The sequence below is a fragment of the Pezoporus wallicus genome, unplaced genomic scaffold (assembly GCF_028554395.1).
Source record: "Pezoporus wallicus isolate ANWC-B61680 ecotype Strahan unplaced genomic scaffold, APGP_CSIRO_Pwel_v1 contig_6580, whole genome shotgun sequence".
In the NCBI taxonomy this organism is placed as follows: Eukaryota; Metazoa; Chordata; class Aves; order Psittaciformes; family Psittacidae; genus Pezoporus; species Pezoporus wallicus.
The window spans coordinates 1,454,218-1,473,795 of record NW_026635844.1 but is presented as its reverse complement, the minus strand read 5'-3'; the positions used below and the strand labels follow the sequence as shown (position 1 = coordinate 1,473,795).

Genomic DNA, 19,578 nt, shown 5'->3' with positions numbered 1-19,578 from the left:
AAGTTGAGAACTGTAAGTAGTAAGAAGCAGTATGTGGCTGCATTACCCAGTAGTATCTTAAAGATGTATTGAGCAATAGGCAGTAAGGCATGAAACTTTACAAGTTTGAGTTATGCCAGGCAAAACTAATTTAAACATTTGCTTTAATAAATGAAAGATATTTTTTAAAAAAGGAAACCCAATGGACATTTACAGTTTTCAGTTACAGTAAAGTGTGTCATACATTAGAATTTAGTGAGAACCTGTAATATTTGGGAAAATAAAGTCCATGATGTTTATGCTGCTAAGCAAGCCATTAAAACTGTGATTATAAACTTGGACACACTTAAGAGACATTTATGGAGAGTTTTTTGTATTCCATTTTTATAAAATTGACATTTTTCTAACTCTTAGCTTTAAACTGAGAAATAAAAGAAATAGAATGTGTGTGAGTGAAGGGACTGAAATACAGTCTGTGTTTTCAAAGCTGAGGTTACAGACTTTCTTTTGTAATTCTTTTAAATACAAGAGTTTCATTGGAAGGCTATTTCCTGTTAAACTTGTGACAATTCTGTATCTGATCTACACAACTATAAGATCTCAAAGGTCTTGAAATTTCTTTCCTTTAAATACCATTGTGCTCAAAGAGTATTGTATCAGGATGGAGAATTTTTCCAATAAACAAGAAGAGAAAAGGCTTTTGTGGTCTAGTATAGAAGCAGGTAGTATTTATTTGTAAGGGTTTTAGTTGAAAATTGTATAAGTTAGATTCTTTACCACTGTGTTAAAAGATTAGTTTCTTCAGTACAGTCCTTATAAATCTGTGCAGTTTTAAACATTGATGACAAGCAAGATAAGAAGGCTGTAGCAGGTGATTTTGAGAGTATAGCTCTGAGAGGGATTTGTGGTTTTATAAAGAATTGCCTCTTCCTTCTGAGTTTGTAAGTAACACAAAATGAGAACTCACCTAAATAGCATCTCTTATTGCCACAATTGGAAAGACAATTCTACAGTAGATGCACAGTCTTACACATAGGAGGTCTCTTATATTCTTGTCCTCAGGAAAAAATGATGCCATGCAGTCTTTCTGGGGAAAGTAATTATTGCTCTCATACCAGCATGCTAAATTTGCTTAATACTTACAATCTTCAGGTGTCGCTGTAGAAAATAAATACTATATGCTAATTTGAGCTTATTCTAATTAATGATCTTTTTCCTGGCAAATACCATTAGTAAAAAAAAAAAAAAAAAAAAGGATGATAAGAGAACATACAGTAGGTATTTCTAACTAGGGTTCTAAAAATCTCTTGTCTGTGCATTAGTGATTACAGTAGTGTACTGATTGATAATTATTTTGCAATTGAAAAGTACCTTTAAAGCATCCACCATTCATAAAGCATATCCATTTGACAACGAGATTGATTGATGTAGTCTTAGTTGAGGACAGTGGCAGAAGAGGATTTTATGTCTCATTTGTGTATATGTGGCAGTGGCGGAAAAGTTGATTACTGATTTTACATCTAAAGAAGAAAAAATAGCACCAGATTTATCCGTTTTTTTAAACTTACTAAATATAATAGAACTACAGGCAGCAAAAAAATAATCTGTGAGAAGAGGCATCTTGAATCCTTGTTTCATCTCTACTAAAAAACCCCAGAAATATAAAAAAAAACAGCACACTTGTATACAGAAGTATATACTTGTATACAAAACTTAAGGCTTTAGTAACTGTAAAGACTAATAAGAAGGTAGGAAATGCCACTGACTTTTCACAGGTAGGATGCTTAATGTCTTTGGACTTCTGGTCCAAGAATGGCTTGCAAGTGTTGACTCTTGTATGTTGTACACTGTGGGACTCCAGTTATGGGGTAACTGGCAGAGAGACAAAGATGATACAGGACTGATTCACTCAATACCTACTCAGTAAATGGCCATTTCTACTCTTCAGAAGGTTATGAAGTCATGTTATGCCTTATTCCTTTCTTCTGATGTAACTCCTCAGGAGTTTCCTTGCAACTCCAGATGACATGTTCCTCTTTTGAAGTCACTGCCTTTGACCAACAGTGTTTGATTAAGTTTATGTAAATGAGAATTCTCTCCTTGTCTTTGAACATCTCTTAGCAGTTCCAAGTAGCAGGAAATAGAAAAAAGCAGTGCTGATTCCTTTGCTTTATATTCTCAACATTTCATGTTTCGTGAGTCAAAGAATGGGGGCAGTAGCGAGAACTGTGGATCTCAGTTTTAAATTCTTCCATGTACATATGACTAGAAAACAGAACTAAGCACCATAGTTTAAAAAAACCTGCAGATACTAAAATAATAGCATATTGCTGTTTGGCAGAAATGTGTATTTCAGAGTCCTTTTTCAAGGCTTGAAAAGGCTTGATGATTCAATGGCTGATATAGCTGCCTTTGATTATAGGACTGCATTCTAATACTGCAGCTTGAGATGGAAGGAACAGCTTTCTGTTTCATCCACGGTGATGACTGTTTCTTCAGTCCCACTGTGGGTTGTATCTTATTCCCACTCTTTTATTTGCTGTATGTTATAATAACAGAATTTGGGAAAAAAAGCTGTATTCAGTATGGTTACATATTTAATTATAGATAGGTAGAATCTCTCTTTGAAAGATGTAAAGAAAAATGTGTGTGTAGTGAATAATAATAGGTGAACGTAAAATCAACATTTAAATACAAGTTTGTGTCAACAGCAAATGTGTAAAGTCTGCAGGGGGAACATTGCTAGATTTTTTTTAATAAAACTTGTTTAAAAGTTTGTGACATTCAAAATATTATGTAAACACTCAGAAAGACTTTTTTGTATGCATTAAATGTTCTTGTTTACTGGAATGGCATGGTATTCTATTAGTAAAAGCTGTGTATGCCTCAGCAAAGTGTGGGAAATAAGTGAATATGGAAGGTAAATTTGAAAGTCTAAACTGGGATCTTTAATACCTGTGTCCTGGCAGAACTGAAAATGGGCTATTTTCTTTTTTAGAATTTATAATTTCTTCCTTTTCTTCTGCTGCCTTTATTTTAAATAGTGATACAATTCTGAACGTTTTCCCACAAAAGCTTTTACTGTGTCAACATAGAGCTCAAGAAATGATAATTTTTAAATGTATTTCCTGTGTAAACTCTATGTGGTTTCAAAAAAAATCCTTTAAATATTCAGGCGATGTGGAGTCCAGAACAGTAGGAATTTGACGTTGAATAGTATTATCTCAGTCCATTGCCATCACTGTTTCTGCCTGCTGTGTGATTGCAGATGACATCTTCTGTGCTGTAAAGCAGCTGGGAACAGTTGTGCAACTAAAGATACATAAAGGAAATCATCGTTAAGGTGATGGTTTGAAAGTGTAAACTAAGTGATGAAAAATCTTGCCAATTCTCTCATCCCCTTTTAGTTTTGCAAGGATGCTAGGGCAATAAGGAGATACCTCCTGTAAGGTAAGAAGCAGGATCAGAAAAAGAGCTTCAATGATTTGGCTAGCTCTCTGTACATACAGTTCTGCAGTTTGAAATAGACCTGTTTTCAAATCATGGCTACACTGACATCTTGTTTTTGAAGTAATACTAATGGTAACAATTTTCTCTTATTGTCCTGGATGTGAATGGAATGAGAGCTCTAGGGATAAAACTCATATAATGTTAAAGTAAGCTTTCAGATATTTAGATTGGCTGTAAAGTAGTAGTCCAGAAAATTTGATCGCCATGGTGCTTGGATTATACTTAGACAAAGGTTTTTGTGCAAAAGAATATGGTATGTGGAAAAAAAATTTGCTAAATTAATAAATGTATTAGGTAATAGTTTCTAAGTGGTTTATATGTACTAGTTTTTGTTTAAATACAAAATATAGCTATTTTCAAGTTATGCTGAAATACTCTGAAAGTAATGTTTGAAGTATTTGAAAATAAATGTCTTGTACATTGTCATTAACTGAATGAGATTAATGACAGTCATGTTTTTTTGAACTCTTAATGCTTTAAAAGCTGAATTGTAAAATAACAAGATTTGTTTATACAAATCTTGACTTAGAAGGGAATGATTTGGACAAAACAATACAAGTCTTCTGTTCTTTTTATCCACTCAAGATGTTTATTTACATATGTATGCTGGTTGTGGTGAATAACAGAAGTTTTGATGAAACCAAAACGTTTTATCTGTAATAAATCAGGAAGCTTTTATTTGTTTTATTCTTCAGCTCTTAGACACAAACTTGATATTTTATTCTTTATCTTTGTGAAACTGTTTATGAAATGATTCAGGGTTCATTTAAGATTATTACTTGTTAATTTTCAGTCCAGGAGTAAAACTGTTATATATTTCCTCAAATTCTGACCGTAGCAGGTTAGAAATACTGGGAATTAAGACCTTCTACCCAAGTATATATACATTTCCTTGATATGATACCCTATAAATTATTTTTTCCATTAAATATCTGCAAGTGCTTAAGTAGTAGATTCTGTTTAGGTTTAGAGAACTTCTTTAGATTATTTCATACACAGTACTATGTGTATAAAAGCCTGCCTTTGGACCTTAATGAAGCCTTAATGCTTTGTTTTGTCTTTTTTCTGAAAACCTACTGTGTAACTTGCTGAAGTAGGTGCTATAGTACTCAAAGACTATAGCATCTTTTCTGTATCTCTTTGGATCTGCATTGTATGCAATGATACTCTGATAAGGCTTCTCAGTTTGCTTAGAGTTTGCATAAATGTATACAGGCATTTGAAAACCCATGAAAATTTAACGTTTAGTTGGAAGTTTGACACAGTGTAGTCAGTCATAATGAGAAACCACATCTAACCTTAACTTAACTGCTTTAGTTCTATTATTTGCTTGAACACATATGTACTATGATTTTTTTACAGACAGCCCAGCTGATTCATTTTCCACTAGGCTTAGGTAGTTGATTCAGTCAGCTGCAGGTGAAGTTTAGATTTTTTTTTTTTTTTGCATACCGCTAGATGTTCCGTGTAACTATAATACAAACTTTGCCTGGCATTCTCCCTGGTGATGTTCTTCTGTAATATCTGAAACCCACTGAAGTCAGAACAAGAATCTTAGCTGGCTGAAGTGCCATAGGGAAGTCACAGAGTAGCAGTACTGAGTACTGATGAATGAATAAGTCTGTCAAAGTTTACAAAGTTTCTGGAATTAGTTTGTATGCTATAAACATGAACTAGTAATGTTCTACCAAGTGAACTGTAGAACTTACCAATAATCTGTATTTTAAAAGAATAGTGTTTGTGTCAAAAAGTAGGAAATGCCTGTTACCTGCTTGTCTACAGTATGTTAGGCTATGAATTTAAATATTATGACTTTCATATATTGAGCTACATTATACATGTGTCAATTCAGCAGAAGTGCTCGTACAAGGGTCTATTCAAGTTTTATGTCCACATGAACCGTGTGTTTGAGAACTAATGATAATTATAGTAATTCAAACGTTTCAAATTAATCTTGGAAATCCTGTGGAATTTCCATTGTATATTTGTAGTTGAAGGTTTTCACAAGATTTTTATTGAATCATTTTATCAGAATGAAGAAATACCTATTTGAACTAAGTATTATTTTATATATGACTTCTATGAGAAGATTCCTTCCTTTTGATTGACACTGAAAAAGAAAATGCTAAAATGGAAAAGTGCTTTTTGGTGGTAAACACTACATGAACTGAAAAAGCAAGAAGTATCTGTTGATTCAACCTGAATATTCCATAGTGTTTTTTCAAATAGAACTAATGGGTTTTGATAAAAATTGGTTCTTAACATTAGGTTTATTAGAAGTGGTGAGTTGTTACAGTGCAGTTAAATTGCATTGATACTCTGGTTTAAAATAAGAGACCTGAGAAATATTTCTTCTTAAGCTACGCTGTACATGAATTTCTTCAGTAGCTACTAAAAAGGTTGACAACTATATCAGTATAGTGGTAATGAATAGTCTTCTAATGTGTTTTGAAAAGAACTATACCTATTACAGATAGGGACACGCTGAGTTGCATTTGAAGCAGGTTCTACAGGACCATTTGTCTCAAAACACACAGTATTTCACTGTAATAGTAAAAAGAAATATGATTGAGTGATACATTTTATGAAGCATAGTAACAAGTGTGAAATTAACCTTTGCAGATGAAGTGGGTTGCCATTGTCTAAACTACTTTGAAAGAATTTGAAATTTCAAAACAGAGTTCTTCCCCATATCTCAAATAATAAAAATTTTAAGAAATGTATTTATTAACAAAAATTAGGTTTTGCTATCAGAGGAGGGCTGTGTCATACTGGCTGTCAGGGTGCAGCAGTGACTGGCTGCTCTTTCAGGGCCAGGAGAGAAGGCGGATAAACTAAGTGGCTGGGGAGGCGCCTTGGCAGACTGATGCCCATCCTGCTGCCCCTAAGGGATGCAAGAGAGGCAGGCACCAAAGTGGTAGTCTAGTTCCTCTGCAAGTCCAGGTCATCAGGCAGTTAAAGTGTCTAAGTGCACCCAGAGCCCTGACACTACTTATGCTAAATAACAGTAGAATTTTTTGCTCAATTTTTATCAATTTATATCTTGATGTACTTTTTTTTCCCTTCTAAAAAATTTTTGTATTTTTCTTTCTCATGTGATAGTCTTGTATTAGGGAAGTAAATTCTTTCTCATGTGATAGTCTTGTATTAGGGAAGAAATTACTATTGACCAGCTAAAACAGTATTTGAAAACTTGTCGTGGTTTAAACCCAGTCAGGTAACTTGTTCACTCACTCCCAGTGAGTGGTGCCGAGCTGACAACAATTGAGGTCCGTGTCCCATCCCCCCGCCCCCGCACCGGGGCTCTCCCCTTCCCCGCTCCCGGAGGAACGGGGAGGAGGATCAAGAGAGTGCAACTCCTACGGGTTGAGACAAGAACAGTCCAGCAACAAAGGGAAAATAACAAGGGAAGAGAATACGATACCACCGGCCAAGAAAACGAGTCCCACCCTGAAGCCCGTGTCCTTCCGGGTAACTCCCAGTTACCCCTCACCCCGGGCATGACGTGCTGTGGTATGGAATACCTCCCTGGCTAGCCCGGGTCAGGCGCCCCGTCCCTGCTTCCTCACAGCTTCCCCTCCTCCCTGGCAGAGCATGAGCCTCACAAAGTCCTTGGTCAGGGTAAACATCACTTAGCAACAACCGAAAACATCGGCTTCACCAACACTGTTCTCAGGCTGGAAGTCAAAACACAGCACTGCACCAGCTAACACAAAGGAAAAAACATGACTGCTACTGCTGAACCCAGGACATTATCCACCCCTTATTCCATACCATTCACGTCGTGCTCAGATCCCACATTTTCAATGCACCATCGCTCTCCCACATATATACATCCATATACATACAGACCAAGAGGAAAAAAAAAATCATTTTCTTAGTGCATGGACCAATCCCTATAATGCTGCCGAGTCCATTCGGTCCATGATGTTCAAAGTTCATTCTCTGTTGGGATGATGGCTGGAGGGAAGTCAGGGCCAGTCGCTGGTGACCTGGAGACATCTAGTTGGTGGGCTATATAAGCATTACACAGCAGGCAACAGCATACAATTGAGTTCACTGGCTGTTTTCCCCTAAAATCAAATCCCCTTGAGGTATACATCGGACTTCCCCATCTTCCCGCATTACCCACCAAGTATATCCAGGTCTCTGAGCAAAAGCAATCCCACGAGTGGGTTTGCCTTTACCTGAAGCAGGAATAACCCAGACTGTCTTCCCCAGCAAATTCTTCATATGCACCACGGGAACTTTGTCCCCCTCTACAATATGTAAAAGTTCTGACTGGGCTGGGCCGGCCCTGTTGGCAGATCCTCTGGTGTTGACCAACCAGGTGGCCTTTGGTAAGTGTGTATCCCAATGCTTGAAAGTTCCCCCACCCGTTGCTCTCAGTGTAGTTTTTAACAGCCCATTGTACCGTTCGATTTTCCCAGAGGCTGGTGCATGGTAGGGGATGTGATCTACCCACTCGATGCCATGCTCTTTGGCCCAAATATCTATAATGTTATTCCGGAAATGAGTCCCATTGTCTGACTCAATTCTCTCTGGGGTGCCGTGTCGCCACAAAATCTGTTTCTCAAGGCCCAGGATAGTGTTCCGGGCAGTGGCATGGGGCACAGCGTATGTTTCCAGCCACCCGGTGGTTGCTTCCACCATGGTAAGCACATGGCGCTTGCCTTGGCGGGTTGGTGGCAGTGTGATATAGTCAATCTGCCAGGCCTCCCCATATTTATACTTCAACCATCGTCCTCCATACCAAAGAGGCTTTAACCGCTTGGCTTGTTTAATTGCAGCACATGTTTCACACTCATGAATAACCTGGGCAATAGTGTCCATTGTTAAGTCCACCCCTCGATCACGGGCCCATCTATATGTTGCATCTCTGCCCTGATGGCCTGAAGTGTCATGGGCCCACCGGGCCAAAAATAATTCACCTTTATGTTGCCAGTCTAAGTCCATCTGAGCCACTTCAGTCTTAGCCGCTTTATCCACTTGTTGTTTGTTCTGGTGTTCCTCAGTGGCCCGACTCTTGGGTACATGGGCATCTACATGACGTACCTTCACCACCAGGTTCTGCACCCGGGCAGCAATATCTTGCCACAGTGCAGCAGCCCAGATGGGTTTACCTCTGCGTTGCCAGTTGCTCTGCTTCCACTGCTGCAACCACCCCCACAGGGCATTTGCCACCATCCATGAGTCAGTATAGAGATAAAGTACTGGCCACTTTTCTCGTTCAGCAATGTCCAGGGCCAGCTGGATGGCTTTCACCTCGGCAAATTGACTCGATTCACCCTCTCCTTCAGCAGTTTCTGCAACTTGTCGTCCAGGACTCCATACAGCTGCCTTCCATCTCCGATGCTTTCCCACAATACGGCAAGAGCCATCAGTACACAAGGCATACTGCTTTTCACTTTCTGACAGTTTATTATATGGTGGGGCCTCTTCAGCGTGCACCACCTCCTCCTTTGGTGACATTCCGAAATCTTTGCCCTCTGGCCAGTCCATGATGACTTCTAGAATGCCTGGACGACTGAGATTTCCTATTCGAGTTCGTTGTGTAATTAGTGCAGCCCATTTACTCCATGTAGCATCAGTTGCATGATGTGTAGAGGAGACCCTGCCTTTGAACATCCAGCCCAACATGGGCAGCCGAGGTGCCAGGAGGAGCTGTGCTTCAGTGCCAATCACTTCCGAAGCAGCTCGAACCCCTTCATAGGCTGCCAGTATCTCTTTCTCAGTTGGGGTATAGCTGGCCTCAGATCCTTTGTATCCCCAACTCCAAAAGCCGAGGGGTCGACCTCGAGTCTCCCCTGGAGCTTTCTGCCAGAGGCTCCAGGTAGGACCGTTCTCCCCAGCTGCAGTGTACAGCACATTTTTTACATCTGGTCCGGTCTGGTCCGGTCCAAGGGCTACTGCATGAACTATCTCGCGTTCAATTTGCTCAAAGGCTTGTTGCTGCTCAGGGCCCCATTTAAAATCATTCTTCTTCCGGGTCACATGATAGAGAGGGCTTACAATCGAACTGTAATTTGGGATGTGCATTCTCCAGAACCCCATAGCACCCAAGAAAGCTTGCGTTTCTTTCTTATTAGTTGGTGGAGACATTGCTGTTATCTTGTTGATCACATCTGTGGAGATCTGTCTATGTCCATCTTGCCATTTTATTCCCAAAAATTGAATCTCCTGTGCAGGTCCCTTGACCTTACTCCGTTTTATGGCAAAACCGGCTTTCAGCAGGATTTGGATTATTTTCCTCCCTTTCTCAAAGACTTCTTCCGCTGTATCGCCCCACACAATAATGTCATCAATGTATTGCAGGTGTTCTGGAGCTTGCCCCTGTTCCAGTGCAGTCTGGATCAGTCCGTGGCAAATGGTAGGGCTGTGTTTTCACCCCTGGGGCAGTCGGTTCCAAGTGAACTGGACACCCCTCCAAGTAAAAGCAAACTGTGGCCTGCACTCTGCTGCCAAAGGAATTGAGAAAAATGCATTGGCAATATCAATCGTGGCATACCACTTGGCTGCCTTTGACTCTAGTTCATACTGAAGTTCTAGCATGTCCGATACGGCAGCACTCAATGGTGGTGTGACTTCATTCAGGCCACGATAGTCTACTGTTAGTCTCCATTCTCCATTAGACTTTCGCACTGGCCATATGGGGCTATTAAAGGGCGAGCGGGTCCTGCTGATCACTCCCTGACTCTCCAGTGTACGAATCAGCTGATGGATGGGAATCAGGGAGTCTCGGTTGGTGCGATATTGCGGTGCACTGTTGTGGTCGCAATTGGCACTTGTTGTTCTTCAACTTTCAGCAACCCCACAGCAGAGGGATCTTCTGAGAGACCAGGCAAGGTGGACAGCTGCTCAATTTCCTCAGTCTCCAAAGCAGCAATACCAAAAGCCCACCGGTACCCTTTTGGGTCTTTGAAGTACCCTCTCTTGAGGTAGTCTATGCCGAGGATGCATGGAGCCTCTGGACCAGTCACAATAGGGTGCTTTTGCCATTCCCTCCCAGTCAGGCTGATTTCAGCCTCCAGCACAGTCAACTCTTGGGATCCTCCTGTTACTCCAGAAATATAGATGGGTTCCACCCCTTGACAGCTTGATGGCATCAGGGTACACTGTGCACCGGTATCTACTAGAGCCTTATACTTCTGTGGGACTGATGTGCCAGGCCATCTGATCCACACAGTCCAGTAAATCCGATTGTCCCCTACCTCCACCTGGCTGGAGGCAGGGCCCCTCTAATGGTCGTCACAGTGTTGGCCACTTAAGTTGTGGTGAAAGGGATTATTCTTTGTTAATACAGGAGCTGGAGTAAAATCAGCTCTTCCATTCCATCTGGGAAACTGCTCACCAGAGACCGAAGCCGTAGCTCTCATGGGACGATCAGTCTTGGCCCTTGCTCCCCTCTTCAGTTCACTCACCCGTTCCTCCAAAGCTGAAGTAGGTTTTCCATCCCACTTTGTCATGTCTTCTCCGTGATCCCGCAGGTAAAACCATAGGGTACCCCGTGGCGTATACCTCCTGCATCTCCTCTCTCGAACAATAGGACGCCTTTTGTTAATAGCTGAGACGTGTGTTGGTACACGTGAGGAGCTGGATAAATCAGATAGATCGTCCCTCAATTGTTCGAGGTCCTGGGACAGTTTTTTCACAGCTGAGATGATGGAAGGGGTGAGATTGTCTTCGAACTCTCGGAGTTTATGAACCATTTCATCCGCTGTTAGTGGTACTATGTCATTCCAGGTTACTGTTGCGAATGAATGGGCATATGATGACGGTGCATTCCGCGTAAGTTTTCGCCACATGGGTCGTGTACATTCAACTTCATCTGGATCAATAGGTGTATCCCCGTTATTCGGCTTGATGTGATAGAGCATCTCTACGATGGCCGATTCCCTCAGAGACTGGATGCCTTTGTCTATAGTAGTCCACTTGGCCGAACGACTCGTAACATCGTCCTTGTACGGAAACCTTTCTTTCACAGCTGCCAAGAGCCGCCTCCAGAGGCTGAGGGACTTTTTCTCTCTTGCAATTGCTTTGTCAATTCCCCCTTCTCTAGCAAGTGATCCCAGCTGCTTGGCTTCTGTACCTTCTAGTTCGTGACCATCGGCCCCATTGTCCCAGCATCGGAGTAACCAGGTGATGATGTGCTCCCCTGGTTGACGGGTAAAATCTTTTCGCATATTCCGCAGCTCGGTTGAGGTCCGAGGTCGAGAAGTTACCTCTTCTTCTTCTTCTTTGTCATGTGATGATGACTCCTGATCAGATTCTGGACCGGGTGGTGAATTCATTGGTTCTTCATCTCGCTTCACCCTTTTTGCCTCCTTTTTGCTTGTTCTCTTGTGTACAGGGGCAACCGATATTGGTACGAATTGGTCCTCTGTTTTGGCTGCAGTGATTATCACTGTGGTTTGAGTAGCGACTGTACTTGTTGCTGGGGATGGTGTAGCTGTTGTGCTTGGAGCTGGGGTAACCGCACTGTCTGTTGCAGTTGAAGTTTGAGCAGCTGCTGTACTTGCCACTGGGGTGGCTGCTCTGTTCATTGAGGCCAAAGTTTGGGTAGCAACTGTACTTGTCGCTGGGGTTGGTGCAGCTGCTGTGCTTGGAGCTGGGGTAACCACGCTGTCTGTTGCGGTTGAAGTTTGAGCAGCTGCTGTACTTGCCGCTGGGGTAGCTGTGCTGTTCATTGCAGCCAAAGTTTGAGTAGCGACTGTCGCTTTGCCCTCAGATCCGCCGACATTCTTTTCCTTTTGAAGGTGCTGGATAGTGTTGAACAAGGCCCTGTAAGCATAGGCCAAGCCCCAGCACGTTGCCATGATTTGTCCATCTCTGGTATGGCCAGAATGACCACACACCTCATTTAAGTGTTTTACTAATTCTTCTGGATTTTGCAGTTGTTCGGTAGTGAAATTCCAAAGTACTGGAGGGGCCCACTGACCTAGATACTTGCCCATACTATCCCACACACCCTGCCACTCATGGCTGTCCAGCCTCAGGGAAAATCTCTCGGTCCTCCTACATCGTCATTTGACCCCAGACAAGACCCAAACCTGACTCTGCTTAACTCTTGAAATCAGTAGTGGGCAAAACACACTCTGTATGCGTGTTAGCATGGTGATTCCCATCACCATCAGCAAACAAGTCTCAACAGCATTAAAAGGCCATTCAAAAAATCAAAACTCTCAGATGTAAATGGTCTGGGGGGACGATTAGGAGGGTAAAAGGATGTCTCCTTCACAGGTTGAGCACCTGAGAGGAGAAAAAAGATGTGTAATTGCTAAGCACCTTCATCATATACCTCCCAAAATATAAAGGTGGTGACCACACTGGGAACATAAGCCAGAGCAGTTTCATGATCAATGATTCTATTGTCTTACAAGTCATTACCATAAAGTACAATGGGACAAAAACCTTAGCCCAAGCCCCACACTTGAAAAACACTAATACAGCAAATACCAGATGGAAGTAAGTTATGATATACTGAAACTGTGAGATCAAGAGGAACAACCTTGAGAGCCAATAAATCAGCATTGTGACGAGTGACTATCAATCCAGTCAGATCTCTTCTTATCTCAACCCCTCGTGCCCCACGTTGGGCGCCAAAAAGAACTGTTGTGGTTTAAACCCAGTCAGGTAACTTGTTCACTCACCCCCAGTGAGTGGTGCCGAGCTGACAACAATCGAGGTCCGTGTCCCCCCCCCCCCTGCACCAGGGCTCTCCCCTTCCCCGCTCCTGGAGGAACGGGGAGGAGGATCGAGAGAGTGCAAGTCCTACGGGTTGAGACAAGAACAGTCCAGCAACAAATCACCACCACTACTATCAACTACAACAATGATAAGGGAAAATAACAAGGGAAGAGAATACGATACCACCGGCCAAGAAAACGAGTCCCACCTGGAAGCCCGTGTCCTTCCGGGTAACTCCCAGTTACCCCTCACCCCGGGCATGACGTGCTGTGGTATGGAATACCTCCCGGGCTAGCCCGGGTCAGGCGCCCTGTCCCTGCTTCCTCACAGCTTCCCCTCCTCCCTGGCAGAGCATGAGCCTCACAGAGTCCTTGGTCAGGGTAAACATCACTTAGCAACAACCGAAAACATCGGCTTCACCAACACTGTTCTCAGGCTGGAAGTCAAAACACAGCACTGCACCAGTTAACACAAAGGAAAAAACGTGACTGCTACTGCTGAACCCAGGACAAAACTGAATTATTAGATGTTGCTTTTTCTCTGATAAACTGAGAGTGAAAGGAATAATTACCTTGTTTTGATGAGTGAACTGAAGAAGAATGACATAGAAGTCTTACGGGAAGGCATACGTGAGAACTAGGCTGTCATGTTAACAAGGTGATTTTATTCATGTGATGAATTTTTCAAACAGTAAGTGGTCTGTAAACTATACTGATATTTTTTTTTGAGGAACACAAGCTTCTTTTGGCTATCGTGTAATGGAAAAATATTGGAATAAATGTAAAATTTTGATAGTGCAGCTATTTTATGAAAACTCTTGAGTCATTCCAAGCTGTTGTTATTTTTGCATTACATGTGTCTGCAACAGAGTACATTTTATACCAACCATAGACTGTTCTGCAAGCATAGTTGAGTAAAAGATGTGTTTGAATTATAAGTACTGGAGTTAGCATCGTATTCTATAGAAATTCCGAGATATTTCTGAAGAGAAAAGAGAATGGATTTGAGTGACCTTATCTGAATATAAAAATATGTGAGTGAGCAACTGTATTTTCAGAATTGCTTTTATCTCAGTTACGTAAAGAGCTGCTTAATCTTTTCCATTTAACTTCTACTTTTAATTGCAATGTCTTTAATTGCGGTAACAGATGTTAAGATACTTCGAGTCTTTATTCAAAGACTGATCTTTCCTCAATAAGTTATGTGTATTTGGTTTATAGCCAAAACTTTTAACCGGAAGGATGACTTGAGTTTCGGTTACATTAAAAACGTTGAAAGTCTTTGAATTGTTATTTGCGAAGCTGTATTCTATAGCTTCTGAGAACTGAAGAAAATTACATATCCGTGGAATATTTTGTAGTATTGGGCTGTTAAGTCATATGTGCAAGATAGTAGGTTTTAAAGGACTTTCACGTTCTCTTTATTATTAAAGAGCAAAACCAGAATTAGTCTTTCTGCTGAAGAAATGCACAGTTCTGCTCCTTGTAGGTCTACACTCATATTTGTCCAGAAACGACCATCTTGACCTTGCATTTTAATCTGAGGCTCTTTTAGGGAGCCTCTGTTTTTCTCATAGTGCCTGTAGGTAAATTTCCAATCAACAGTGTAATTGCTTCATAAAAGAATATTGCATGTAAGAAAAATATTTATTAATTCATTACATTTTGTTGCCCAAAAATTGTGTGCATCTGGCTGTTATGTTTGTTCCTCATGTTGCTACTGCTATATGAATACTGTTATTAAATCCTGAATAGCAGATGTCAAATGTGGTGGTTATTAAGAAGTTTACACTTTTCATGTAATTTTAACTTTGGTAGTAAGTATTCACTGTTTGTAAAACTAACTTCATTATTTCTCAAAAAAGAGAGTACAGTAAAAACACAAAACAAGAAAAAAGCTTTTCTAATGTTTTCCTTCTAATATAGAGACTACTGGGATTAGTGTCGAGGAGTAGGCCAGTGGTTTTGACATGTTTTGAGAAAATGTTTATTGAGTAAAATGTGTACAAAGCAAGATGACACTTGTTCTGGCCTGGAATTTTGTGTTCTAAATATTTGCAATGATGTGCCTAATGTCCAGACAGCAGTTACTTCTCAGACAGAAATTATAAGCAGACAGAAAAAGAAATTTGCCCTCTGATACGTTTATTTTTATATAATAAAAATTTATAATAGGGATAATGAAGAAATCTACTACTCTGATTAAGGTAAAAGAACTATGTAAACACATCCTTTATTAGTCCGGGTGTTTCCAAGGAACAAAATTATGCATATTTTGATACTTCTTTGTCTGAGTTTTTTCATTATTCAACCACTGTATCTATTTTGCAGATTCTGAAAATGGAATGGGGAGGAGAGTATTCTCTAGATTCTTCCAATTTAGACTGTTTGTTGGATGTCCTTCCTACAGAACTGGAGTTTCACCAAATCCTTAGTGATCTTGATGAAAAAATAAAGAAGAACTCTTCTAGGTAAAGAGTATTTTATTTGTATCCGAAATACTAGTGAAAGTCATTGCATTAAAGAAGAAATATGGCTTTTGTCTTTTGTTTCTAGTTGTAGGTTAAAAGTTTTATAATTATTTTACTAGTAATTTTACCTTAACCACTTGAGCATTTAAGAAATGTTTAATGCCATATAATTTTTGTGCTATATTTTTTCTCTCAATGGAATTTTTGACTGTTGAATCATCTTAATCTTAGGAATTACTGGAGTAGGTGTGATAGTGGAGGAAGAAAATGTGTAGTCCCATGACAGTTGTATTTCCTACAGCTGTGAGATAGAACTTTAATCACTGAAAGACCTGCAGAATTTTAGAAGAAGGCAAAATTTGAACCGCATATGTTCTTTAAGCTTTTCTAGTGGAAGTAGAAAAAGCAAGGAAGTTAATATGTGTAATCGGTGCTACAGAAACAGTGGAGTGCTGAAAGACTTCTTTGTTGATGCAGACTTTTCTCACCATTACAAAAATATCAGCTCAAGATTTCATGCCTTATTTAAAAACAGTGGCGGTGTTTTGTGGCTAAGCACTTTAGTACCTTTAAAATACTTTGAAAGATGCTCTCAGGCAAATTGCCCGTTTTGGTGTCAGAGATACAATAAATATCATAATTTTTGTGTTAAATTTTGAAAATGCTTGCCTTTGGATAACAGTGCATGTTACAGAGTTGTATGACCTCAAGGAAATAATCTTCAGATGATATCTGTTTTACAATTGTGTCATTTTGAAGCCCACATTTCTGAGAGGTCTTTGTCTGCTCCCAGACAGCTTCCTGAAGAATGGAAATAAACCATTGCTATATATCACTGAAAATTGATTTAGGCTATCTCTGAATTATTGCTGTATTGTTTATGCCAGACTTGAGACATTTTTCAGCCTTTTTATTTGTATTATTCTTACCTCATATTTTGAACATTCTCATTTAAAAATAGTGTTTATAAAAGCAGTTCTGATAGTAATAATCTGAGGGTAACAATAATAGTGAAGATCTGGGAAATAGGCTATTGTGGACCACCACATACTGCAATTTCATAGAGTCATATTACAATTATCCAGCTGTTGACATCAGTGAAATGTAGATGCTTACTCAGAGTTTTGTTGATGCCATAATACAGTAATAGGTACTTAAGTTTTGAGTACTTAAGTTTTAAATTTTTTGGAATGCCATCCAGACCTGGACATGCTTGTGAGGTGGGCTGATGCCAGCCTCATGAAGTTTAACCATAACAAGTGCAAGGTCCTACACCTGGGTCGGGGCAGTCCCAGGCACAGCTACAGGTTGGGCAAAGAAGAGATTCAGAGCAGCCCTGCGGAGAAGGACTTGGGGGTGTTGGTTGATGAGAAAATGAACATGCGCAGGCAGTGTGCGCGTGCAGCCCAGAAAGCCAACCGTATCCTGGGCTGCATCAAAAGGAGCGTGACCAGCAGGTTGAAGGAGGTGATCCTGCCTCTCTACTCTGCTCTCGTGAGACCTCACCTGGAGTATTGTGTGCAGTTCTGGTGTCCTCAAGATAAAAAGGACATGGAACTGTTGGAACAAGTCCAGAGGAGGGCCACGAGGATGATCAGGGGACTGGAGCACCTCCCGTATGAAGATAGGCTGAGAAAGTTGGGCTGTTCATCCTGGAGAAGAGAAGGCTGCGTGGAGACCTCATAGCAGCCTTCCAGTATCTGAAGGGGGCCTATAGGGATGCTGGGGAGGGACTCTTCTTTAGGGACTGTGGTGATAGGACAAGGGGTAACGGGTTAAAACTTAAACAGGGGAAGTTTAGGTTGGATATAAGGAGGAAATTCTTTCCTGTTAGGGTGGTGAAGCACTGGAATAGATTGAGCAGGGAGGTTGTGAATGCTCCATCCCTGGCGGTGTTCAAGACCAGGTTGGACGACGCCTTGGGTGCTATGGTTTAGTGTGAGGTGTCCCTGCCCATGTCAGGGGGGTTGGAACTTGATGATCTTAAGGTCCTTTCCAACCTTAACTATTCTATGATTCTATGAGTTTCTATGGTCTTGTATATCTGGGAAAAAAAATATCAGCATTTTTGGCAGTTGCTGTGTCACCTCTTCAGCTACAAAATAAAGGTGATATTGTCATAATTATGCAGAGCCACCTCAAGAGTTAGAAAGATTATTATGAAGATGAGTCTTTGGAATGCATGCTTTACTACTATTTTTGGTTTTAATTTGTGTAAGATGTTTGCTGCTGGTTGAGAAAATCTGGGCTGTGGGAAAGCAGGCCAGATGCTCACTCCTTTTAATGCTACTTTATATTAACATTTTATGGTACATTTTACATTAACATCATCACAGTGGAACTGTTTGTAATTTTTTAAGGCTGATTGTCCCTGTCTTAGTGCCTTCTAATTTGTAGGTCCATGTCCTTTCACTGTAGGTTTTATAAGATCAAAATGGTATTTTATGCAAGGGCAGCAGGAAAATGGATTAGGGAGTGGTACACAGCAACGCATGCCTGGAAAAGCTTTGTATTTCTGCTGAATTGACACTTAAGGTAGTTTTCAAACTAATTTTCACAAGCAAAATCAGAAAGTAGCCCTGTAGTTACCAGGTGATATTTTGCTCCTGTAATATGTCAGTTTCAGAAATGGAGAGGAGTTTAAAAGAAGATGGACAGCAGCTGATATGACTTTTAAATTAAAAAGAGTCCTTTTATTGCTAGTATATTAGAGGTAGCATGGAGTGAAATCATTTTCAAGTTACCATTGATCTTTGTAAGTCGTGTGATAAGAGCAGCTCTATGCGCTACAGTGATACAACTGGAATACAATCCATTTTTCATCAGATAGATTTATGATTTTATTGTGCCGCAGAGAATAAACATAATCATATACAGCATATATATATTTTTAAAAAAATAAAACATTGTGTAAAGAATTATGATCCAAAAGTGTGTAAATCATTTGAATGTTCATTTATTGCCTTCCAACTGAATAGCTTTTATGAAATTGTGTGACACCACAAATCAGATATGCTTTCCAGCAGTTGAATTACCTTCACTATTTTTGTATCGTACCAGTTCAATTTGGTACTATAACAAAAGAAAAAAAAAGAAAAGGCCATCTGTGTGAGATCATTTTATTTGTAAGTTTTAAGGGAGTAAGTGCCACTATTCCATTAACAGAGCCCTTATTACACTTGAATGTTAACTATTTTTGCATCAGTTTGTAGAAGCAGGTGATTATGAACTCTCAAAACTATTGTCACTGCTGGCCAGTTTTGTGTGCAAAGCAGGTTACTTGCTGATTTTGTTTTCATGATTTCATCAGGATGGCCATTTGCTTTTAGTCTTTCCCTTGCATTTGCCTTGGCTTTCACTGTTAATCAAAACTCTTTGGATTTTTTTTTTTTTTTTCCCCTAATTGGAGGATTAAGAATTAGTAAGAGTTAATTTTTGAGCAATCCACAGAACTAAACTTTCAGCTGGTATTTAATATTTCTAAGCAGGAAACAAGGTACAGAGCTTGAAACCAAGCTTATAGCACATAACTTGAAAGTGACTGTAAACATGAAATCTGTTCAGCAGTTGGGTTTTTTTTTGTGTATTCAGTTCTTAGTCAAGCTATGAAAAAAATGTTATCATACACACAAACAAACCTGTATTATTAGCACAGCAGCTTTACTTTCTGGCTTTGTCCTGTGCTGTTGGGGTCACCATTGTAAAGAACATAAAATATTAACAGGATTTTTATCCGTTTATACAGTTGGGTTACTGAGAGTGAAAAAATGGACATGCCAGAAAGAATAAGTTGATGGCCAAATAGACTAAAATGGAACAATGTAAACATTCTAGAACTGAAACTATAATAACCTCTTCTTTTTTCCAGAATTTTAGAAATCCTAAGAGATACATTGTACCATGAGTGTTACAATAGGTTATCATAAGCATTG

At 40.1% G+C, this 19,578-nt stretch overlaps 1 protein-coding gene across 4 annotated transcripts in view; it reads left to right on the top strand.

The window, feature by feature from the left end:
* Window positions 1–19,578, top strand: part of KIAA0825 (KIAA0825 ortholog) — a 247,989-nt gene that overhangs the window by 22,149 nt on the left and 206,262 nt on the right. For 3 of the 4 annotated variants that reach the window (XM_057398372.1, XM_057398373.1, XM_057398375.1), the window contains one exon: window positions 15,507–15,646. The exons of the other annotated variant lie outside the window; for it this stretch is intronic. In XM_057398372.1, the coding sequence (XP_057254355.1) occupies window positions 15,507–15,646 (140 nt within the window). The remainder of the gene's footprint in view (window positions 1–15,506; window positions 15,647–19,578) is intronic. 4 annotated transcript variants of the gene reach the window in all.